Below are 24,983 nucleotides of genomic sequence, written 5' to 3' on the forward strand. Positions count from 1 at the left end.
TATTGAGTGAAACGTTCTCCTATCCAAAAAAAATAAAACAATGCAAAAAATGGTGCAAAACATGTATATACACAAGTTCCTGTATAAAAATAACTGACATTAATTACCCTGTGTTCAGCTTCAATATACACTCAAGTAATGTTACAGTCTGTGAAAATGAGTAAAATCTGGAGATTCCAAATGTAAACATGTTCATGCAATTACATTAGAGACAATGTATGTATGTATGTATGTATGTATGTATGTATGTATGTATGTACATGTATGTATGTATGTATGTATGTATGTATGTATATGTATATGTGTATGTTTGTGTGTGGCTATATATATGTTATAAAAATAGATGTGTCGGGGGGGGGGCTTGAAAATTTCTGACCATGTGTAGGGGGGGGGTCTGAATTTGTTTGGGTTATAAAGGGGGGGGGGCTTGAAAAAAATTCTAATTTTCTCATGATTCCTCCGACCCCCATCCCCGCCCATTATTTGTGAATGCAGCCTTACGCGGATTGTCCAGCTTGTATTAAATACCATTACTAATTAATGTTTGTTTATTTGTATGTTTAAAAAGCGGTTGTTTTTCATCAGTACAATAATTTTGGAAAATAATTGGAAAACACCATTCTCTGAAATTTATTAGGATTACTCTTCTGGTATCTGCTCATTCATTTACAATGTAAACTGTAGATTCTGACAAATTTTGCAATAACAAACAAGGTCAGTTCTAATTTGATAGTAAATTGACCTTTTAGGCTACTGAATGAAACCTCAGTTTCTACAACTAATTTAGTGGTCTGAGATGAAACCATCAGTTTTAAACCAATCCTAGCGACAAATCCCCTCACATAGCGAAATAATGATCACATCTGATAGTATAGTTGTGCACACTGTAATCTAGTCTCGATATATTGTCATATGCTAGTATTGCTACCATACAAATGGTGGATTTTAGCTTAAACGTATGGCAGTCATTTGAATGATGTGAGCACTGCGCTAGAAAGACCCTATCGCATATTTCTAGAATTAATCATCTCCTTCCTGAAAATATAAATACTCATAATTGGAAAATCTTCATTAATCTTTCCTTTAACACTCATATTTATTTTTGTTTTAAATGTTTACATTTCACCGTAAAAGTAACATTTTGAAAATTCATTGATCTGTCAGACAGAAAAACTTTCGTAACCTAAAAAGTGCCGTAGCTCAGAACAGAAACTTATATCGCATATGTTTGTTTTACATTAATGTCTACGGTTACTGAAGTCGTCGACGTCACCACACACCTCCATAGAACCACTCAAAATTTAGTTCTGAATATACATGAGATCATAAATCTGTAGCTTGCACAGTATTTATCCATAGGTGCATTGGTATGTTGTGTTTCGTGTTTAAGGAATATTACAACCCCATTAAACATTTACCACCAAATTAGCGTTCCAATTGGGCAGCACGGTAGTTTTTTACCTACGTCTCACACGTTGCTTGTTACAGACACTGATAGCGCACAAGCAACAAGTTGTATCTCACTGTGAACACAAATCAACATCACTGTCGGGTGAAACAAGGAATATTCAAACACAAATCTGTTTGTTAGCGTTCACGGTGCAGTGAGATAAAATGTAACATTTCACGTGTATGAGCGCTATCAGAGCTCACACTTTGCTTGTGTTACTTTATTTTAGTGTCACATGTATACCATAACAAATATCCTCAATTTCTCACTTTGACGTTTTCCATAGAAATATTTGTATTTAGGGGTACAAACATCCATTAAAAGTACAGAAAGTAAAATCTATTTTCTAGGATAACTAAAATGGCTCACCACCACCACCACCACCACCCCCCCCCCCCACACACACACACACCCCGTGAAAGAATTTAGTTTTTTATCTTATATTGAACTATTGATCCCGCCCCTAAGCTACCATACATTATGTCTTTTCTATTTACACGCGTCAGAGCAAATGTATTTCGCAGTTATTGGTGTAATAATATAATATCTAATACCTCAGATTTAGAATTAAAGTTAGCTTCACTATAGTGCTTGCTTCCCGAACAAACCTGGACAGAATGCCATGAACCAAGTGAAATCAATATTTGAATGAAATGATGTGATCAAACTACAATTTGGACTGTTTTCTTTAGACTGAGATAATATTGGTCCACGGAGTTTGTTTGTTTTGTTTGTTCGTGTAATATTTTGACATTTTTCCCGAGATATAGCATTGTTCTTCCATATATGATGATCACGAGGTATGTGAACTGGAATGCCTTATCTGACAAAATATACCAATCTCAATCACCAGTCAAACGTGTGTAGGTGCTACTAAACAGTGCTATGCTATTCAAAATTTCCAACTTACCACACTTGGCATCATCAGTATTGGCTTTAATTGTCTAGCTTACCTCGTCAAGCCGTCATTGTGGTTGACCATATTCAATAAATTACATTAATACAGCTCTGTTAGAATGTAAAACAATTTTTTTACCAATTTCGATCTTTGAAGACTTGTTTCTGTTTGTGTCACCCGACTTTTCCATTGAAACACTATTCTCCTAGTTTTTGACGAAATGCTAATACACACGATCAAATTGTGAAAGGTATACATGAGTACTCGAGTGCGGTTCGAATTAACTGTAAAATCCACTGTCTTTAATACTAAAGATTATTTGGGTAACTTAGACTTCGATGGTCAATATTTTTTGGTTCAATGACAATGTAAAGACTTCACAATGCTTCACTTTTAGAATTAAGGTTACTTTCATTTTCATTATTGTTTCCCAAATTAGTCATGGCAATGTTTCTGAGAACTACTTCGAATCTACTTCTCAATACAATGACATCATCAATCTACTGTTTTGGCATTTTTGGGTTCAATATTTTTCAATAGCTCACTGTTACAATTAACGCTAGTTTCATTATTATAATTGTTTGCCGAATAAGTCTTGAGGTAATTCCTTACAATCACTTGAAACCTACTTTTGAATACAATGACATGATCAATCTACGGATCTGACATGAACTATGATGCATAAAATAAGCTTTGGAATGTGATATATTTCAAGAGGTTTGTCGTTACAAAATAGTACAACTGATTTTCCTTTCCATGACCTCCTGCTGCATGCTGATCCATTTTTATGTCCGGTACATCGCCGAAATATTGCGATAATATGACCAATCTACGGTTTTGGACAGTTCCCTTTAGAAAAACGATTGTTCTTCGATGGGTGTTTGTTATGTAGATAGTTCATCATGGTTTAAATATAATACCTTTTCTCAAACAAAGAACATTATACTTTGAAATTCTTTCATCTACGCTCAAAGCAAATTCACGATTATTTTGACGTTTTGAATGAATTCGAATGTCTCTGCCAGCACATGGTGACAGGCTATCGATACTATCGAGTTAGACACACCATTAATTTTACTTGGTCAATGGCTCTACGATCAGAACAAATTCACGATTATTTTGTCTTTTGAATGAACTCGAATGTCTCTGCCGACAGTTATCTATTGACGTAGTTGACATTTACGAAATTCCAATAAAGACAAGCACATGGTGACAGGCATATATACTTTAATAATCACGATTAAATTGTCGAGTTAGACACACCATTAATTTTACTTGGTCAATGGCTCTAGTGTTTTGTAGGTGCAATGAAACAAGTCTCGATATAGGCCAATAACTCTCTTTTTGCAATAATAGTTTCACTTTGATTATTGTTTCCCGAATTATTCTACTTCTGAATACAATCTGAATCTACTGTTTTGACAGTTTGCTAAAACATTGGCATTCTTCTCCTACGTTTGTTGTATACCACCTGCAAGTCTGTCTATGTGGGCGGCTCACCAACACATCCTAGTATATATTTTTTTGTATTCATTTTGTATATTTGTATCACATGTTTCTTTGAAAGTCTAGCTTATTTTTTGTTATCTGATGAAATATATTTCATTCATATATTGTAGACTAGTATATATTGAAATGTAAATAATAAATGACATAAATGATGAAATAAATTGTTGAAACAAAAAGACAGCATCACAAGATATATTATTTGTTTAGTTCAAAGTGCTTTTAAAATGGTGTCATGGATCAGCTTATCCTTTGACATCCATACGTATTTCTGTTACTAAACTATCATGCATTCAAGCTTTCTATTCGTATGGTCAGAGCAAATTTATTTAGCCTCTATGAGAAATGTAATTCGATGACGTAATCGATCTACTGTTTTCTTTTACAATTTCCTTTCTCTAGCATATATCCTATGTAGGTTGTTTTATCTCGAGTCAATTTGAACAACTTTATCTAACATGAAATCGGTGTTGGTTAATCGATCAAATGTGTGACATCGCTAATACTTCAAACCACGAAGAGCCAATACAATGTATTGAGTTCAAAGTTTTGAGTATTTACCAAAGTGGGTATCACCTGTATGTCTTCCACGTATTGTATTAGCTTAGCTTACCAATCCATTCATTTCTCTGACCCCATAGACGTCTAAGAACATTTAACTCAACCATGAAACGTAAATAATTTGACTGAGATTTTGATAAGCCAGAAATTGTTTCGTTTAAGTCAGTGTATTTTCACACTTTTAATAATGCTCAAATTCCTACTGAGTGCTCTTCCTATCGCTACACATAATTCAACATTATTTTTTCACACATTGTCTGTACATTACATAACAGCTACATTATCATGTGTGTGATGGAATCAAACAGAGCCTTCTCCTTACAATACCTAAATTAGTTATTCGAATACACCAACAAAGAATACAATTGAACTGACAAATATCATTAATTTCCACATCTATTCTACTCCTGATCTGCCCAGTTATGTCATTGTACAATGGAACCTTGTGTTTGAGTTCACAAAAGAGTGGAACGTACAAAAAACAGTGATTGGAAGTGGTACCAAATGATAATTATTCTGAAGACTTAATGAAATCAATGTTTCCAGTTTCTATCAGGAACCATTGTTCTCCTCTTATATAACAACAGTTATTAATATACCTTGAGAAATATTGTGGTTTGTTTTAGTGATGAAGTCTGATATCGTGGTGTCCAACATACAATTCATTGGTATAGACAGAGAGGGCTAGTTTACTCAATGACCAAATTCGGGGAGGTGGTCAGGATGTTTTCAAAATAGCTCGTTGGGCTCAATTGATTTTACTTTTACAAGACGATAAATATGCCCCCAACCCCCATAATAACTACTCACTTCTTTATAGCTGATTGCGCGGATTGTCCAGCGTGTATTAAATACCCATTACTATATTAATGTTTGTTTATTTGTATGTTCAAAAAAAATCGTTTGTTTTTCATCAGTACAATAATTTTGTAAAATAATTGGAAAACACCATTCTCTGAAATTTATTAGGATTACTCTTCTGGTATCTGCTTATTCATTTACAATGTAAACTGTAGATTTTGACAAATCCTTGCGAGGCAATATTGTGAATTTAGCTCACAATGGCTGTGAGATACGACAATTGCTTGTTCAAGACCTTCAACATGCATTCGACCTACATGTGATGAAAGGAAAGGTTTGCTAAAATATTTGTATCGAATTGGTGAAGACATGATGTCATGTTGTTGTTTTCACCATTTCAGATGTTGCAATGACCCTGAACGTGTACTTTTAGTATTGGGTAATGAGGGATTCTTAAGAATGTTAAGGGGATTTACAGAAATTGCTCTGAGCATTAACGATTTGCAATAACAAACAAGGTCAGTTCTAATTTGATAGTAAATTGACCTTTTAGGCTACTGAATGAAACCTCAGTTTCTACAACTAAATTAGTGGTCTGAGATGAAACCATCGGTTTGAAACATCTGATAGTATAGTTGTGCACACTGTAATCTAGTCTCGATATATTGTCATTTGCTAGTATTGCTATCGTAGAAGTGGTGGATTTTAGCTGAAACGTATGGCAGTCATTTGAATGATGTGAGCACTGCGCTAGAAACACCCTATCGCACATATCTAGAATTAATCATCTCCTTCCTGAAAATATAAATACTCAAAAGTAGTCACCAATAGTAAGCATATACTTGAGACCAATGTCCTTATTGGAAAATCTTCCTTAATCTTTCCGTGAACACTCATATTTATTTTTGTTTTAAATGCTTACGTTTCACCGTAAAAGTAACATTTTGAAATTTCATGATCTGTCAGACAGAAAACCTTTTGTAATTTATGAAGTGCCGTATCTGAGTGCAGAAACCTATATGTTATGTTTGTTTCACTTTAATGTCTACGGTTACTGAACTCGTCACCACAGACTTCCATAGAACCACTTAAAATCTAGTGCTGAATACACATGACATCATAAATCTGTAGCTTGCACAGAATCTGTAGTCATAGGTACACTGGTATGTTGCGTTTGGTGTTTAAGGAATATAACAACCCCATTAAATATTTACTACCAAACCAGCGTGACTATAGTGTTCCAATTGGGCAGCACGGTGGTTTTTACTTACGTCTCACAAGTTGGTTGTTACAGACACTGATAGCGCACAAGCATATCAAACGATACATTGTATCTCACTGTGAATACAAATCAACATCACTGTTGGATGAAACAAGGAATATTCAAACACAAAACTGTTTGTTAGCGTTCACGGTGCAGTGAGATAAAATGTAACATTTCACGTGTATGAGCGCTATCAGTGTTCACACTTTTTTGTGTTATCCATAACTTACAACGTTTTTGTATGAAATAAACATCATGCCCCCTAGTTGAAACTCATAGTCTCTCTAGTTTGGTAGTAATGGGATAAAGTAGAGGCGTTGACAAAACTTAACAAAATGTACTTGTTGAAAACTAATATAATGTGATGTTGGACAATTTCGATCTTGATATTAATCAATACAATTCGCTTTATATTGGCCTAATGTTTATTCCCCCATATCAAGTTAAATAAACGTTGGTTGAATGATATGTATTTAACATCCACATAACCTATACCATTGCTGATTATTATACCAGAAACTCCAACAGTTATACTTTTGCTACCCTAACAACTTATTTATGGCTTAACGGCATATAGAATCAAACCGGGGATGTTGATGAAATTTGCTGATTTGAGAAAATGTTAATGACTCACTAAGAGATAGAGAATATGTAGCATGTACAGTGGACTGTAAACCCCCAAATTGATTTTTAACAATGTATATCGCTGTCACGGGATGAGACACCTGTCATTAATGATATCGATCATTAATGATATCGATTTAATGTAATGCATCACGGGAGTGACCACTCAGCAACAGCGCCACCAAATTGCGGTCTTTACTGGCCAATACCAGGCTATTGTATTTCGGTCCGAATAAGTTTAAATGTCCAACTAACTTTGTGTTACAGCATTTCTAACCAGAGAGGGGCAAAAGATTAGTCAACATGACAGAAAAAGTTGAAAATGTTCAGAGTATTCTTTTTACCTCAGAATCAGTTGGCGAAGGTCATCCTGGTACGTATTGAATAGGCATATCTGTATCTTTTTTTTCTATATTGAGTATGACTTCAACAAACGGACTTAAACTGTTATTTTGGAAACTTGTGCAGATTGAAATCAATTTTCGCTCTGAGTCAATGATTATGTATGTATGTGTATATGTATGTATGTATGTATGTATGTATGTATGTATGTATGTATGTATGTATGTATGTATGTATGTATGTGTGTGTGTGGATTATGTATGTATGTATGTATGTATGTATGTATGTATGTATGTAAGTATGTATGTATGTATGTATGTATGTATGTATGTATGTGTTAGTGTGTGTGTGTGTGTGTCCATGGCTGTCTTTTCACTAATGTTTAAATTGGATGAACCTGTATGTACGTACACGTATCATTTAAGCATTGTGTTTCCTTTCCTACAGCAATTAGCAAGTCTCTCAATATAAATTTTCTTTTTTTAAATGTACGACAGCAACATGTTAAGACGTGTGCGTAATATATCAGTTCATGTAATCGTTCAATTTAACGAACGTGTGTGCCTTTTCTTGTTTCAGACAAGATGTGTGATCAAGTCAGCGATGCTGTCCTAGACGCACATTTGGCGCAAGATCCTAATGCCAAAGTGGCATGTGGTGAGACTCGCCTTGTTCTTGTTTATCTATACTCCCAATACCATGTACTTTGCACTTGTGATCACAAGTTGTTTATAGCACCTACCGATCTGTATTTATCAACCTTATTTTATGTTTCGATTCGACCCTTTTACAAACTAAAACCTGTCCCGCATTTATGTTCATAACAAAAAGTTTTCGTAGCGATAGTTTCGTCCGTCTTTATATCCACCTTTATTACGTCAGCAGTGTGTAAAGAATTGTGTCTTTTCAATTAGAATCCTGTACCAAGACTGGAATGATTCTGATTTGCGGTGAAATAACATCAAAAGCTGTAGTTGATTACCAGAAAGTTGTTCGTGACACCGTCAAGAAAATTGGCTACGATGATGCCGCCAAGGGTACGTTTTACCAATTTCAATGATAGCTACATATACATAGAAATTAGAAGTGAAATCAAGAACAACATTTTAAATTCAAACTGAGAATTACTTCAGTATAAGGTATCGATGCATATAAAAATAGATGTAATTTCTGACTATGTAGAGTCACTTTTTGTATGTGATTGTCTATAGAAAATGGTCTATCGTTCTTGGATATCACACCTAAAAGTGAAAGCTAGTATAAGGCTTGCATAAATGTAAGTATTATTGATTTCGTCCAAAGGGTTTGACTGCGAGACATGTAACGTGTTAGTTGCAATCGAACAACAAGCCCCAGAAATCGCCCAGGGGGTACATATCGACAGGAAGGAGGAAGACATTGGTGCTGGAGACCAAGGGCTTATGTTTGGATACGCAACAGACGAAACCGAAGAATGCATGCCATTGACTCTAGATCTTGCCCATGCCCTGAATCGTAAACTAGCAGAAAACAGACGTAATGGTACGATGCCATACTTAGGTCCCGACTCAAAGACCCAGGTACAACACAATTCTTTTGAATTAGAAATACTGAATACAGGAAAAACACGTTTTGTTCCAGCTATAATACACACAATACTAATAAGTTTCGACAACAATGATTGATACCATTGCAAAATTACGTTGAAAATGTACCTTTGCCTTTAGCATTTTTGTCAACCGTAAACAGTTGAAGAATAGAAGAATTCATTTACAGTCATTTTGTCTCGATTTAGGTTTCCATTGAATACAAAATTGAGAACGGGGCCTGTTTTCCTCAACGTGTACACACCGTAGTTATATCAGCCCAGCATACGAAAGATATTGAGAATGAAGTGTTGCGGAAAGAGCTCAAGGAGAAAGTAATCAAAGAGGTTATCCCTGCCAAGTACTTAGATGACAATACCATCTATCATTTGAACCCATCGGGCAGCTTTATCATCGGCGGACCCAAGGTGAGGATTACCGGGTTTTATCATTTTAAAATGTACCTGCATAAAAGAGAATGTAAATTATGTACGTAACAATATGATACGCACAAGAAGTGATCAAACTGTTCGATTTTCCATAGTATTGACTGACAAATTTTCCCGAAATTGCTATATGTTTCACATTCACAATTCCAGCGAGGCTTTATGATTGTTTTATAATCACAGGGAGATGCTGGATTAACTGGCCGAAAGATAATCGTGGATACCTATGGTGGCTGGGGAGCCCACGGAGGCGGTGCATTCTCCGGCAAAGACTACACTAAAGTGGATAGATCAGCAGGCTATGCAGCACGATGGGTTGCCAAGTCTCTTGTCAAGGCTGGTTTGGCAAAACGAATCTTGATCCAAGTACGTATGAAGACTTTTAAAATCATATACATGAGCACATTTACCCAAACTCTGGTCACCAAGTATGTTCTCGTGGTTTGCCGTGCGTTATGAATATTCATGACATGGGACATTCTTAAACTTTCTTACTACACTAGCTAGTGATATATTCATTCCCATACATACATACATACATACATACATACATACATACATACATACATACATACATACATACATACATACATACATACATTAACTGAATGAGTCTGGGGAATATAATTCGATTGGCGAGCAAGTCTAATAGAAGTAAGCTGTCACAGTTACTTCTCTTATGTTCAATATCTTTCAGGTTTCCTATGCTATTGGCATTGCTGAACCGTTATCCATTTCTGTGTTTGACTATGGGACGTCTGATCGCTCCGAAAAAGAACTCCTGGATATTGTGAAGAAGAATTTTGATTTGAGACCCGGTATCATAGTCAGGTATGTACATGTACATCAGTTTCTTAAACAACAATCGACGCCTGCTTCGTCTCAGTCATTTGTCTCTACATTCGTTTATTCAGTATCCATAAAATTGAAGATGTGTAGTCCAAAACAAGTCGTATTGCAACAAAACATATAGTATACACTATCATCTTGATTATGGTAATTTTTTTTAAGCCCACCAGGTATTTAGCCCACGAAAATTGTTGCAGGTGATATAGATACCAAGCAGTGACACACGGGTCATATTTTCTACTATCTTATTTATGCAATAAGCAAGAGATCAGTAGTTACATACATTTGTGCCTTTGTCGTTTTCAAAACTAATCACTATACAATTGACAATCCTCCCTACAGAGACCTAGATTTGAAGAAACCTATATATCAAAATACCAGTTGCTATGGACATTTTGGACGACCTGAATTCACCTGGGAACAACCAAAGAAACTGGAATTTTAATGCGACAACAGTTGTCCTTGAATACACTTAATAGATGTCTATATTCGAAGTCGTCCTGACAGTTTGGCCTGATTAAAAAGTTATAACTTGGAACAAATATTTGAAGACAAATAATAGTGAATCCTTCCATAAGCTGTATCCTACCTGATGTATATATGAGAAGTCTTATGACATAATGACTTGATTCAGTCCATAATGATGACGTGTATTCTCGATCTTTTTCTTTAAAAAATGGTTGAATAGATAGTTGAAATGCTTTATGCTTCATGACAAAAAATATATTAGAGGTGTTTTAAAGCCTTAGGTGAGTGCAAATTAATTTGAGGTAATTGACTGCTTGTTATTGATACTTTTACTATTCTTCTTTCATATTAACTTTGAATTGTCTGAAAGTTCTTATCACATTGTGATGTTGATTTCTTTTCTGTAATCAACTGGAGAGATTACAGACACAGGGGAATTTATCAAATTTGGTATTTTATCTTTAAGTAGATTTATCGATTGATCATGATGCAGCCAATAACAGTAAGAGTTGAAAAATGTAATTCCCTAAGGACTATGCATACTTTAGGTGTTTGGTATTGTTTTGGTATAGAGACTTTGGAAGTAATGTCCCAATCTGTAATATAGCATACATGTATGATTTCGAGTTCATCACAATAAATGTTCAACATGTAAGTTCACATATCCCAACTGGTGTGGGTTTTACTTCATTTACGTTAAGAACGTTGGTTAGTTGATTATTGAATGATTTGTTTACGAAAGTGTGACGATTGCTATGTCGATCGATGAGTAGGTGAGTGAGTGAGTGAGTGAGTGAGTGAGTGAGTGAGTGAGTGAGTGAGTGAGTGAGTGAGTGAGTGAGCGAGCGAGTGAAGGAAGGAGTGAGTGAGAGAAAGAAAAAACGTACAGGTTATGTAATAAATTAATATTTTACTTGACTTGTTTGTCGCATACTAGAATCGGTACAAGCAAGAATAATTACCCAAGTAATGGAAATTTATACGAGAATGCTCCACGAAATGTCATGTGATAGAGATTTGTTACTTCTTTTTTCTTCGACAAAGCTTGTCCATGCTACAAGCTGGTAGTCCATTATTTTAAGAAAAATATGAAATAGTTACTTAGGAAACAAAATCAAAATCTGAAGTAGTTGAAACCTTCCAAACGAAGCTTTCCTCGCAAGTTCGTTACTCGAGATAAGAATTTACTGGATAATAAAGGTTCCCCGAGTTCGTGTAGAAAGGTCGAGTTACGATTAATAGTACATTGTATACCGACGTATCTCTCTCTCTCTCTCTCTCTCTCTCTCTCTCTCTCCCCTCCCTCTCTCTCTCTCTCTCTCTCTCTCTCTCTCTCTCTCTCTCTCTCTCTCTCTCTCTCTCTCTCTCTCTCTCTCTCTCTCTCTCTCTCTCTCTCTCTCTCTCTCTCTCTCTCTCTCTCTCTCTCTCTCTCTCTCTCTCTCTCTCTCTCTCTCTCTCTTGTCATTGTTTAGTTAGAAACATAACGACCCAAGATAGGTTGAATAAAGTCTTTCTTTTTTAATTCATTTCAACGTGGTAATCTACATATTGTCTATGGAGATTTGAGTTGAGCAGAAATACAGTCTGACTAAAATTGGCACTTTCAGAAACAAGGGCAGCAAAGAAACTTTTCATAACAACGTCCTGATACACTTACATCTTAATTTTTGTCCCGAATTCTAGGAGTAGCATGTATTTAATTTAATACCATATGTCAAATGTGTCTTTAAAAAAGAAATCTGATTCAAATAGAACCGGCTAAGATACAAATTAATCAAAATGAATTAACAACGCCGTCATTGCAAGAGCAACTAACAAAATCAATGTTCTTTTAAATGATGAAGGCAGATTTCATTTAGTCGCCTTTCCATGACTATACGTTATCTCCAGCACATACTGGTTTATAATTATTGATATCATTTCCACTGCATGTCCACTTCAAACTAACATGAACTTTCCTAAAAACATTGCACATCTTGAGTTTTGCGTAAAACTGCTACTGTTAGGTCTTAAATCAAACCTAAACTCTTATTTGATTATTCTTGCTGATTGAAGATCGTTTCGCCCGGTGTGTTACTTATGTATGTATGTATGTATGTATGTCTGTCTGTCTGTCTGTATGTATGTATGTATGTATGTGTGTGTCTCTGTATGTATGTATGTATGTATGTATGTATGTATGTATGTATGTATGTATGTATGTATACAAGTATGTGTATGTATGTATGTATGTATATGTATGTATGTATGTATACAAGTATGTGTTTGTGTGTATGTATGTATGTGTATACATGTATCAAAATGAATGTATGTATGTATGTATGTATGTATATATGTGCGTGTGTGTGTGTGTGTGTGTGTGTGTGTGTGTGTGTGTGTGTGTGTGTGTGTGTGAATGCATGTATATTTAATTTGTTTGCTTGGTTGGTTGGTTGGTTGGATGATTGTTAATTGTTTCAGTGCCCAATGGTCAAGCAAGTCAATGTTTAGATTCTTTGTCAATGTATACTTTTATACCTATTTTGAGAATTAATGTTTTAAAGTTGTAATGTGACGTCACTTTGTGGGATAAAGCAGGCTTTGTGTTCAGCAATTCATATCATGGTGCATCCCCCTTTGTGTGTAGATGACGTCAATTTCATTCTGAATTTCAAATGCGAAAAGTTTGGTTTTCTTCCATAATATGTAAAGGTTATACACAGAAAACTCTGGAAAAAGAAAAAAGAAAGAAAAAAGCTATGGTGAAGTAATATTCATCAAGATGCAAAAAAAATGTATTTACCAGACTTAGTAAGGCCGTTAACGGGGACTTGTAACCTTCATTCTTTTCCACTCTGTTCAAACGTTTTAGTTTACTAAAGAGAACAGCTATGAAGGATGAGAAAACATTGCATGTTTGACACACTACTATATGTGCGTAACGATGTAGGTTTTTCACACTATCCTACTCACGATTACGGTACACTGAATTATCATTGATTACTGGTTTTAAAACGACATCGTAATGCTGGCTTTCCTTATTGAAGTAAAGTATTTCTTAATTCAAAATCTCGACTCAGCTAAGTGTTCTTACAGTTTGAGCCTGTTATTCGAAGAAACACATCTGAAGTTCGGTACCTTTTAGATTTTTTTGTTCCTGCGCTCTTGTCTAGTTGTCGTTCACTCCTGGTGTTGGGCTCGATTCTACCTTTTGGGGTTTCTACAAAAAATGAAAATTTCAGTTCAATATGGATTGCTCAGAATATTAACTGGTGTACTATACAGATAGAGTTGAAACTGTGTCACCTGAAACCAGAGTGTCGCCAAGCTCTAAAAATTAATTAATCAGATTGTTTATCAATGTAGACGATGTAGCCAAGATTTGTAAAAAGTTGTGTTGAGCCAGACGATGAACTATATAGCAATGTTTAGTAAGTATTTTGTCGAGCAGGGCCAGACGACGTTCATTTTCAGGTGAATTGGTTTTCATTGGGAAATTTCGATTTTGTGAAAACCATCATGAACCATAAATGTGAACTCGAATCGCACCAGTACGAATGGCCTTCAGTTGTCCTGTTGCTACTATTTTGATCAACTACCCATTTGTTTAACTTCTAAGACTTATATCTTCAAATTTCACTCCAGTGAGATGACGGAAACACTGACATCCCTATTTCATATATTAACTGTGGATTAACTTACTTCGATTCTTTCTGCTTGTGTTCCTGCATATTTTCTTCTAAATTCCGTTACCTTACTGTCTTCAATCTTTTCAAACAGTGGTTTTGGCTGACAAAGAAGAGAACGTAAATTTAAAAACTAGCAGCTAACCAGTGAAAAATGACACAATAAATAATGTAGAATGGATACAATGATTCTTCTTTTTCTTTTTTATGTGTTTGATTAATTGATTATCAGCTCTCGAAAAAAAAATGTGTGGGAATTTTACCTTTCCAATCTTGTGTCCTGGTGGCAGGAAACACACAAACTGTTCAGTGATGATGTTACAGTCACTGGGTGCCAGTAATTGTTGTTGTATGTTTGCACTTGTTGATGGCATGTATGGTTGTACTAACACTGATAACAGACAAGACAAGTTAACACTCAGACCAGTTACAGACCCAGCACGAGCCCTGTATAAAAATGCAAGTATAAACCATGTTATTATTTTATTTTTCTAAAATAGTTGTTGATGACAGCTTCATTATTTATTTTTAACAAGTACAATGCCTTACCTGTCTTTCTCGTCCCCTTTGAGTAGTTCCCACGGCTTGTTGGCTTGCATCAGCTGGTTTCCAAGGCTTGAGATGCGAAGAATATGCCGCAAGCCATCACGTAGTCTATAAATAAGAAGACAAAATTGTGTAATAAAGTTGTAGAACGTACTCGATGATCTTTTCTCATTTTTTTATTTTTTTTTTAAAGGATTGTCAGAAAAAAGTCTCTCACACGCACCACACATAACATACCTGCATTTATCAAGGCTCTGTACGTAAGACCTTAGTTCTCTGTTTACCAATGCCAACCGCTGTGTGTCATCAGTTGTTAGAGCGATTGGTGGGATCATGCCGCCAAAATTTTTCTCACAGAATACCAATGCACTGGAAGATAAATCGATAATATCCTTTATGAATCTGTCTTTTATCGTCTACAGTATTGTCATATCGATACATATTATCGTTATATTTCTGTGTGTGTGTGTGTGTTTGTTTGTTTGTTTGTTTGTTTGTTGTTTTTGTTGTTTGTTTGTTGTTGTTGTTGTTGTTGTTGTTGTTGTTTTTTGTCTGTCCGTCTGTGTCTGTCTGGTTGCATGTGCGTGCTTGCGGGCCCGTGTGCGTGCAAGTACGTTGACACGTATGTGTGTATGTATATATTTCAAATTTCACATTCTTATATAAACTGACAAGTAATGTTCATTGACATCTATTCCTAATTTGAAGGGTATGACGTCATATTCTGCCCTAACTCTCACAGATAATGACTATCAGTTTCTGTTAACACAGTTATTGATTTATACACGAACACATTTGATATTTTTCAACGTTAAATATGGAATCTTGAGTACCGACAGAATAAAGATTATTTTTAAAAATAGTGCATATAAAGAAAATTAACTTACCGATTGATAAAGTTTCCAAGATTATTCAGTAATTCTGTGTTTGTCTTCAATGCAAAGTCGTTCCAGCTGAACACACTATCCTGTGATTCTGGGCGAATGAAACACAGGTAAAACCTCCAAATATCTGCAGGTATCCCAGTATCCTTTGCGTCATTACCGAACACACCAACACCACGACTCTTGGAGAATTTACCATCTTCATAGTTCAAGTATTCTGAGAGGAAAATAAGAACACAGTTGAGCGCATAATGTAACATTTGAACATACTTGTGTGTACTTGTGTGTGTGCGTGTGTGTATGTGTGTGTGTGTGTGTGTGTGTATGTATGTATGTATGTATGTATGTATGTATGTATGTGTATTAGTTATGTTTGGCTAGTGTGTTTTACCTCAGACTACAGTTGTCTACTGTTTCGGAGTGTAAGGTTACTCTAATGTCATTTCAAAAGAATACAAAAACGAAGAAAACAACATTAAATAAATTTACAGTTACTGTACACTGACCTGTGGCAATCAAATGATTGACCAGTGTGTAGTTATCATTGGCTCCAATACAGGTGCTTGGAAAGATCACACTATGGAATGGGACGTTGTCCTTAGCCATGAACTGGTACAATTCAACCTAGATGGATGGATGATTGTGAAAGAAAACGTCAACATATGTACTTATGGTAAAATCACAACAGTACAATTTCGATTGTTGGCAGTCGCGACTATCAGTGCATATCAAGCTGTGATTTTATAAGCTGATTGAGCACTGAAGAAGCATGGATAAATATATGCATACTCATACCTCATCTGGATTCTTCCACCATTTGTCCCACTGTTCACAATAATTAGCCGTGATTGACAGGTACCCAATAGGTGCATCAAACCATACATAGAACACCTTGTCTGTAAAGCCTTCCAGTGGCACAGGTGTACCCCACTTCAAATCACGCGTGATCCCGCGAGGTTTCAAACCATCACGGATCCAGGATGATGTAATGGTCTTCGAATTATTTGTCCAGTTGTCGTCTGCTGCATTCTTCGCCAGAAATACGTTCAGTTCTGGTTCCAACTGGAATAAAATGGATATGTAAACATACAAGGTTAAAACTCAGGTCAACAAGCGAGTTCAAGATAATTAGTGTGGTTATGCATAAAATGATCTAAAATAACTTTTTTGTACTAATCCGAGGGAAACATGAAAAAAAAACCACTTAGCAATCAGATTTTACCTGAAATATTTTTAAAAAACGAAATTGAAGAACGACGTGCTGCCTATCTGAGCTCACCTTTGGCAAGTCGAGGAACAAATGCTCTGATGTCTTGATGACTGGTGTTTGACCACATACTTTACAGCGAGGTTTCTGTAAGATAAATAAAGATCAAGAACGGAGAAAGTCTTATATACACCTTCCTAAAATAACCGAGTCATTTTATGAACTTGGTGTTGTGAATTCATCACTGTATTAGTTTTACAAGAAAATGAACCTGGTTATCTTACAAAGATTGTATATGTCAACAGATGATTTTGTACATTTTTACATATAAAATAGCAACGAGAGGTTCTTGATTGAATAGCCTTTGATTTACACTTTTACCTTTAGTTCAACAGCATTGATAAGTTTACCACATTTATCACACTGGTCACCTCTGGCATCATCATATCCACACATTGGACAAGTTCCCTCCACAAAACGATCAGCTAGGTAACGGTCACAGTTCACACACAGTAGCTGATCAACGGTGTCTTTAATAGTGTAGCCGTCATTATGCAGTCTCCAGAAGATGTCTTGTGCTATGCTGGAAAAAGAGCGAATAAAACCGGGTCAGTCATGTAAAAGTTCATTAACGTGCCTCGTTAACACAGTAGTTGTTTGTGGATTTTGCAGTATTTATGGAAGACCAACTCTAAGATTTTGAATTCAGACATATAACGAGTGTAATGTGTTGCAAAATTTGCTTTTCAATGTAGTGTACTTTCGAATGTTTATGTCATCACTTACGTTGTTTGGTGTTCTGTAGTTGTACGACCAAAGTAATCAAAACTTATCTCAAACCACTGGTAGATTTCATCATGAAGTTTGAAGTATTTGTCACAGATTTGCTTGGGTGTTAATCCTTCCTCCAGTGCCTTCGTCTCTGTTGCGGTGCCATACTCATCGGTTCCACATATGTACAAGGTATTGTTATTAGATAGACGAGAGAATCTAATGATAAATTAAGAAAGTACATTAACTTCAAACAAAAGGTAATACAGACCCACAACAACAAAAACAATTTTCGGTAACGCATGTAATATTTGTATTCTGATTATTATCACATGTATTGGCGGGGTTGGACTACATTAGTTGGCAGACAACTTTTTTTCGATCCCTTTTCCATTTATTTATGTAATCATGCTCTCTTTACGGACATGTACTATTTGTATCTGGGAATACAGTCATATTATGTGAATGCATACAAATCACAAATTTTGACTTCTTTACCATTCTCTCGAACTATCAACTTAAAGAGGGATACTTAGATATTTAGCGTTCACTGTGTACTGATGAATTTAAACAGGCACCCGTGCATGCATGGATGTAGTTCTGAAACATCTCTTCCATATTCAAGTTCTTGATTATCCGAAATACTGCATCTGTAATAATCCCATTATGAGTATGATTCGGCAAAACTTGTTCATTTACTTCCCTTCTTTGTTATACTTACGAAATAGAACCAACTAGTCTTTCAGTTAAATTGCCACCGCAAGTATCGGCAATTTCTGGTGTTTGGCGCTGCCAATTTATTCCCTGTTCCTCGGTTGAAAGATTAATCAAATGTGGTACGAATTATGTATTGCATTTAGGGAAGCAATGTCTATTTAATGTCTAAGGTGAAAAGAAGTCCATGCTGAAGCATAAACTAAGATCATATCGTTACGTACCTGGCAAATACATCAGCACTGAGTACACATCCAATGATGTTGCCAAGATGTGGTACATTGTTTACGTAAGGTAATGCACTGGTAATCAGAACATTTTTCTTGTCTTTCGCTGGCAATCTGTAAACAGGATTTGGAAACACAGCTGTGTGAACGAAATTGAATAAAACGAGAACGGCAAAAACAAACCATGGCTGCGTACAAGTGCTTCTTTATCAAGTCGACATGTCATTTCGATATAAAGTTACGCCAAATGTCAACTGATGTCAGAGGTTGTAACAGGTAGCTTGCTTATTACAATAATGTACATGTATGTGCGAACGTTTTGGCATCAATTGGGTCAGAGCTATTTGAATGGGGCATGAAAAACACAAAATCATCCGAGACGTATATGAATCAATATGGTTCATGAAAAGGGTACGTGCTCTTCCCTGTAGACAATAATTTGGTGTCAATAACTTACATTGGATGTTGGGGTTTGTAAGGTGTAGGAAGCTGATCTCTACCACTAGTCCATGCTGCTCTGGCTAGCAAGAGCTCTGTGGAAGTTACACCAGTGCCTTCTTCTGACACCTGTTGAATAAACGTATGGAATTAAAACAAACTCGTGTCATGGTATAAGAACGAGGAAATCAAAATTGTCCCATTGAGAGTACCAAAAGATGTCATCCCAACTGTCTTCATGTGAATATTCTTGTCTTGACAAAACAAGCAGAAAACGACGTTTAAAATGATGACACTTTTTCAAGTGAGAATGAAATTTTACTCACCGCTGTAGCTCCACCAATTGAACCATCGATTCTCATTTTTCCAACATCATCAGCGGTGGGATTGATCTCAAGGTCAACAGAAGCAGGAGCGTGGCTAACCTTTGCACCCTTTTCTGGTGTAACCTTGGTGACGGCAGATTTAAATTCGGGTAGTTTATTCAACTGAGTGAACCACTCAGTGACAACAGGATACAATGATCGGAGTTGTTCATTCTCAGCTATCACAGGATATAGCGAAGACCATATTACGATATCTGCTGCTGACAATTCATTCTAGAAAATAAACATACAGTCCAAGAATCTTAGCAACTGTTAGGCAAATTCAAAGATTGTGTGTTTTTCAAAAAGGAAAAGGTGAAACTTAGATGAAATTTTAACCTATCCACACCTATGTATGTAATATATAGGGGTTTGTAGAAATCAAGGGGAGTAATTTATATGGCGTTTTAAATCAAATCTTGTCATCTTGGTTTCTTAAAACTGGGATATTTATTTTCAATTTCTAAAATGACAACACATAACATTGATTATTAGCTATAGATTTCATTTACAGGTTTGTTTCTGAGTTATAAAGCGTCCATTACCTGCACCAAGTACTGTCCCTCTTTAACCGCCGACTGCAAGTGGCTGAGAACACCAGCTAAGGTCTCCGGGTTGTCTTTTGAAGTCCTAGTAACTTCTTGTAAGTACGGTCTCAGTATTCCCTGAAATGAGATAATTCACCGCAGTGAGCTAACTCATTACCACCCTGTGGAATTTCACTTATAAATAGTTGAACTTGGTTCTATTCCCATTCTTCAACTCATATTTCATTTTTGTTTCACATCTTTTAGACTGGTTTGTGTATGGTTGGGTACCATGTCAGTGTGAAAAAAAACCCCACAACTTCTAATAGCTCAAAATGAATGATCAAATATTAATAACTTAAAGGGCTAAAACATAATTACACCTGTCACACAAACAACTCTAACTATCGTTCCTTGTCATCTTTTGGTCACTGATATGTAGTGCGCATGAGTAGATTTGGTTTCAAATACTTGATGGTATTAGACGTTCACTATTACTCATACAATATGTAAGAGAATTTTCTGTTCAGTTAGAAACTGAAATCATTAATTTTTTGTAATAGTTACGACGTGTATGCAACGACGAAAAAAACATGAAACGTAAGTCCTACCTGTAACTGCAACTCTTCCCATTTCAACCATTCATCTACTTTGATATCATCGATGTCTTTATTACCCTTTCTTAATAAGTACCTGTTTACCGAGGGCAAAATATCAATAAATGAATCTTAAAATATCAGACAGACAGACACACACACACACACACACACACACACACACACACACACACACACACACACACACACACACACACACAAGCACACAGCAGGCAGACAGTTGTGCATATACACAACACATGTATATGTCGCGCTCTACTCTCCCTACCCGTCTCCCTCTGTCTCGAATTTAAATTTGTGGATGTGTACGTGTGTGTGTAAGCGCTGGTAAGCGTATGGTACTTTCATCTTTTCATTTTGCTGTCAAGTGTTTCTGTATTCAGTCTTACCTTGTGATGGTATTAGAAGTAGACACAAACTCTTTCTCGTTGACTTCCAAAAGTGGGAACTTGTTTTCCGGTAAATGTCCTGTATCGGAAATGAAAGTAATCCATACCAAATAAACCAATTTTATATCGTCGGATTTAGTTGTATAACCCGTGTAATAATTGTAGGGAAAACTGGACTAAAATTTTGAAAGTCTAGATAGCCAACTTGTCTATCAAAATTCAAGCAAACTTCCCTTATATTATTGCAATTTTAAAATATGTCAACTCCAAATCGCACTGACACTTTTTTCGAACATTGTGTACCCCCTCAGTGGGAAATATAGCCTACATAATCAGACGAAGAAGGTTCCGAAACAAAGTTGATGCAATATGTCGATTTTTACGATTAGCAGTTGATTACATTGTCTAATAGGGAATTATTTAAGATAAAAACCTAATTTCTGGTATCTGCAAAACATAATTATTCTGTTTTCATGGACAAATTTGTGAAAAGAAAAGCTCCCTGAAATAATAAATATATGTTCTGCTATATTCTGTTGCTGATCACGCCTCAGTTATTATTACGTGATACTGCAAAACACACCAAAAATCAAAATTTTTGAAGAAATAGTTTATATATGTACTGAGGAAGTGTAAGGCTTTCATCAGTATTTACGGTTTCGGTGTTTTTTTTAAGTTATCATGTATTAATATCATCACTTTTGTGAAAAGATTTTTCTTTTGAAATACCCATTCTAAATGCCATTAAGTTGTTTTCCCAACTATGGAAAACATTAGTACAGTGCTAGGACTATCTCAATTCCCTGTAATCAACTTTTAAATGACGTATTATGTAAGGGCAGTCCGTTTGATTTTTTTAAATGTCCCAACAGCCATTTAGTTGTTTTTCCAAATATGGAATAGAACTGTGGCTCTTTCACTTCCCTGTATTTACGTTTTTACATGACTTATTATGAAAGGGTAGTCTGTTTGCAGAAAATTTTGAATAAATGACAAACAAATCTGCTTACAGTAAACAGTATATTGGTGTAATAAAAAACTAGGTGCAGAGGCCGTCACGGCCACGGTTTTCAGAGACGATGAGTTCAATTTGCTGACTCTATAACGGTAACGTTCTATTGTATTCAGATCTCACCTGACCCTCTTACTTCTTCTATCTCAACATTAACTCCGACCAGCTCGGCCGCAATGACAGCCTTCAGGATGTGCCGACAGCCTCTCTCGAAGTACAGCTTCATTGTCGGAATTGCTTCAGCTCTGGTGGCACTATGAATGGAAAAATCGGGAAACTCGATTTTATATATATATTCAAAGTACCCAGAACCCCCGAGGTATACAGCGCCACTATAGTCTTCCGAAATGACATCGTAGCATAAGGCCTTTGTGTCTATTTGCCACAAGCGGTCGCTCTATAGGATCCCACTAGTTGCTTTTAAATATTACACGTACAGCGTTTTTCCGGCTAGCTCTCACTTCATGTATGTGATTATTGTTCTATGTATTTATGAAATTTGGCAAACTGTCTCAAATCAAAATGACAACCGTTAATCTAATAGTTTGGGAGTGTTTAATTAAGCTAAAGTATGTGAACGACGATGAATTATTATTGCTCACAACACAAGAACCATTCATTTAGTGTTGTTGTGTATGTATTAGTTCTTTATGACCAAATCGGTTTTGCGGTAAAAATAAAATAAATTTGTATTGTTGTTTTAATTTTCTTTTCTTTTTCTTTCTTTTTTCCCCTTTTGAATTTGTGCATAAACCTTGATTCGTTGTACATATTAACATTTAAACGTGCTTTTAACTGTGGCGATTATCTAATTTGAAAGTGGTTTGTTCAAAGCCCTAACTAAGCATAATCCAGCGACACTTATTGTTTTAAATATCTTGCATACTCCTTTCGGGAATTGTCCTGCAGAGTTCGTTCGTTGCTCCTCTAAAGCTGAATAGACTGAGAATCCGTCAAATAACATTTTTTGCTACCAAGTTCCCTAGATTTTTTGCGACGACATGTACATTATTACAGTTAAACCTGCACTCGCTACAACTGGCACATTTATTTATCCAATGTCCAAAAGCTACATTCACTAAATATAGGTCAGTTACTTACAAAAAAACACTGTCTGATCTGTTGATTAGTGGACAGTATTGTCTGTAGGTTGTGTAGTGGCAAGTTTAAATATTCAGCGAAAGCTAGGTTTTGACTGTCACCACGATCAAACAACCACTGACAATATATTCACTATAAAAACTGTTAAATACCAGACTGTCAACAATCGTCTTGACGTTTCCGTAATTTTTCGTTAATGTTATTTTTGCTGTTGAAATTAATAGAATTAAAACATGGTGTGCGTTGGACGTTCGATCGATGAAGTCAAGACGACTAGCTAATCTTGACTACATCGGACGTACAGTGTCGGTAACTGTACACAGGCCTTGGGTTTTGTGGTCACTTTTGTTTTATACTGGAATATACTTATGGTATTCCAACTACTGAATACCAATGACACGTGCTTATTATTCATGTCTGGTAACTGAAACTACACTTATTAAAATTTCATATATGATATAAAAGACTTACCATACATGTCTCTATGAATTCAACACGGTGCCATACATTTGATTGGTTTAAAGGCAGCAACCATCAACATTGCAGCAACTAAGCAATGTCACAGAATTTGCTGGGTGCAAATAATGTCATGAAGCCCCCAGACTTGATTACCAAACATCTTTGTCCATATTTCGGCACCTTTATCGTGCTGTATTTTGTGTTTTCTTGTAATTCGCATTCGTATTTTGTGAACTGACTTTGGTTGGGGGGGGGGTGAATTACAGGCGTCATTTTGAATTGTTGATGTATATTTGTATTACCTTTTCATTTTAGCCTGTTATTCAACCATATTTGGTTGCTCTGGAAACATCATCACAGGGAGATGTCAACTCTTTGCCCCCCCCCCCCCCCCCCCCCGTACTAAGTTCCGAATGTATAAGCATACTTAGTCTAGTATTTACACCTGTGGGTTATTTATTTAGTTGAATGTGGCAATCATTCGTTGGAGTATTTTTTCTCTGTTTTGCTGATTTATGTTTACCATGTTTATACTATGCAGTTTCATTTTTGTATTCTGTTTTGTTTTTTATCTGTGTCAATTGTCAATTGTCATTTTAATTTACCCCAGTGGAATGAATAAAGCGATTCTGATTCTGCTAGAGTAAAGAGCGCCATCAACATTAGGAAAAAAACTCACTGCAATACAACACCAAAGGTAAACACATTCACAGCAGCTTGGCTTTATGTTGTCTTGTTTTTATGTGTGAATTTATTTAATAAATACCATGAAAGACGTAAAAATTTCAACAGAATCATGAAACAGGAGTAAATACCAATCATACTTGTTGAGAGTATATATCTCTATTAAAATTTAATGGGGGGGGGGGGGCTAAAATTTGGTCATGGCCACTGATGATATGGCAAATTGGACAAAGTCGTGAATAAAATGTATGTAAAAGAACTCCGAGTTCTTAAAAGAGAATTCCAGTACTTGTTAGACATGTTTTGATTACTGGTATAGTAACTAATAAAACAGTACAATTAAAACAACATGGAAAATTAGTTGTAACCATATGTTCGCTATATCATGGACCCTACATGTGGAGGGTCTATGGCTATATTTACGCTAAAAACTCAACTATTTTAACACTCACTTTCGGGGGCATAATGGTTTTCAAATAACACTCCTAGTGGCCAAACCATGAAGTGATTTCTCTCATTGATACCCAAAATATGGCATATAGTCTTAAAACAATATTGAAATAAATAATCTGAAATTACAGATGATGGCTTCTAGAGGTAGAC

At 35.8% G+C, this 24,983-nt stretch overlaps 2 protein-coding genes across 2 annotated transcripts; one reads left to right on the top strand and one right to left on the bottom strand.

Annotated features, from left to right (window-relative positions):
• Nucleotides 1-7,407: 7,407 nt before the first annotated feature.
• Nucleotides 7,408-10,751, top strand: LOC144444453 (S-adenosylmethionine synthase-like). The gene is made up of 8 exons (XM_078133878.1): nt 7,408-7,477; nt 8,026-8,103; nt 8,361-8,483; nt 8,749-9,005; nt 9,221-9,439; nt 9,641-9,823; nt 10,155-10,288; nt 10,649-10,751. The coding sequence occupies exons 1-8, from the start codon at nt 7,408-7,410 to the stop codon at nt 10,749-10,751; spliced, it is 1,167 nt and encodes a 388-aa protein (XP_077990004.1).
• A 2,547-nt stretch (nt 10,752-13,298) lies between these two features.
• LOC144451173 (methionine--tRNA ligase, cytoplasmic-like) lies at nt 13,299-22,367 on the bottom strand. The gene is made up of 19 exons (XM_078141970.1): nt 22,260-22,367; nt 21,125-21,203; nt 20,730-20,811; nt 20,137-20,256; nt 19,553-19,825; nt 19,246-19,355; nt 18,786-18,902; nt 17,863-18,066; nt 17,458-17,659; nt 17,149-17,223; nt 16,665-16,931; nt 16,376-16,493; nt 15,873-16,086; nt 15,223-15,354; nt 14,989-15,093; nt 14,703-14,886; nt 14,456-14,542; nt 13,892-13,973; nt 13,299-13,482 (listed from the first exon to the last, which is right to left on the bottom strand). Exons 1-18 carry the CDS (start codon nt 22,360-22,362, stop codon nt 13,923-13,925), a joined length of 2,523 nt encoding a protein of 840 aa, XP_077998096.1. The 5' UTR covers nt 22,363-22,367; the 3' UTR covers nt 13,299-13,482; nt 13,892-13,922.
• Between the last annotated feature and the right edge of the window lie 2,616 nt (nt 22,368-24,983).

This window comes from Glandiceps talaboti, chromosome 2, assembly GCF_964340395.1.
Source record: "Glandiceps talaboti chromosome 2, keGlaTala1.1, whole genome shotgun sequence".
In the NCBI taxonomy this organism is placed as follows: Eukaryota; Metazoa; Hemichordata; class Enteropneusta; family Spengelidae; genus Glandiceps; species Glandiceps talaboti.

Coding starts and splice junctions, on each gene's coding strand:
- LOC144444453 (XM_078133878.1), top strand. CDS start 7,408: ATGACAGAAAAAGTTGAAAATGTTCAGAGTATTCTTTTTACCTCAGAA. Junction 8,104..8,360: donor TAATGCCAAAGTGGCATGTG/GTGAGACTCGCC, acceptor CTTTTCAATTAG/AATCCTGTACCAAGACTGGA. Junction 8,484..8,748: donor CTACGATGATGCCGCCAAGG/GTACGTTTTACC, acceptor TTTCGTCCAAAG/GGTTTGACTGCGAGACATGT.
- LOC144451173 (XM_078141970.1), bottom strand. CDS start 22,362: ATGAAGCTGTACTTCGAGAGAGGCTGTCGGCACATCCTGAAGGCTGTC. Junction 18,903..19,245: donor TACAAACCCCAACATCCAAT/GTAAGTTATTGA, acceptor TCCTGTTTACAG/ATTGCCAGCGAAAGACAAGA. Junction 15,094..15,222: donor CAGAGCCTTGATAAATGCAG/GTATGTTATGTG, acceptor TCTTATTTATAG/ACTACGTGATGGCTTGCGGC.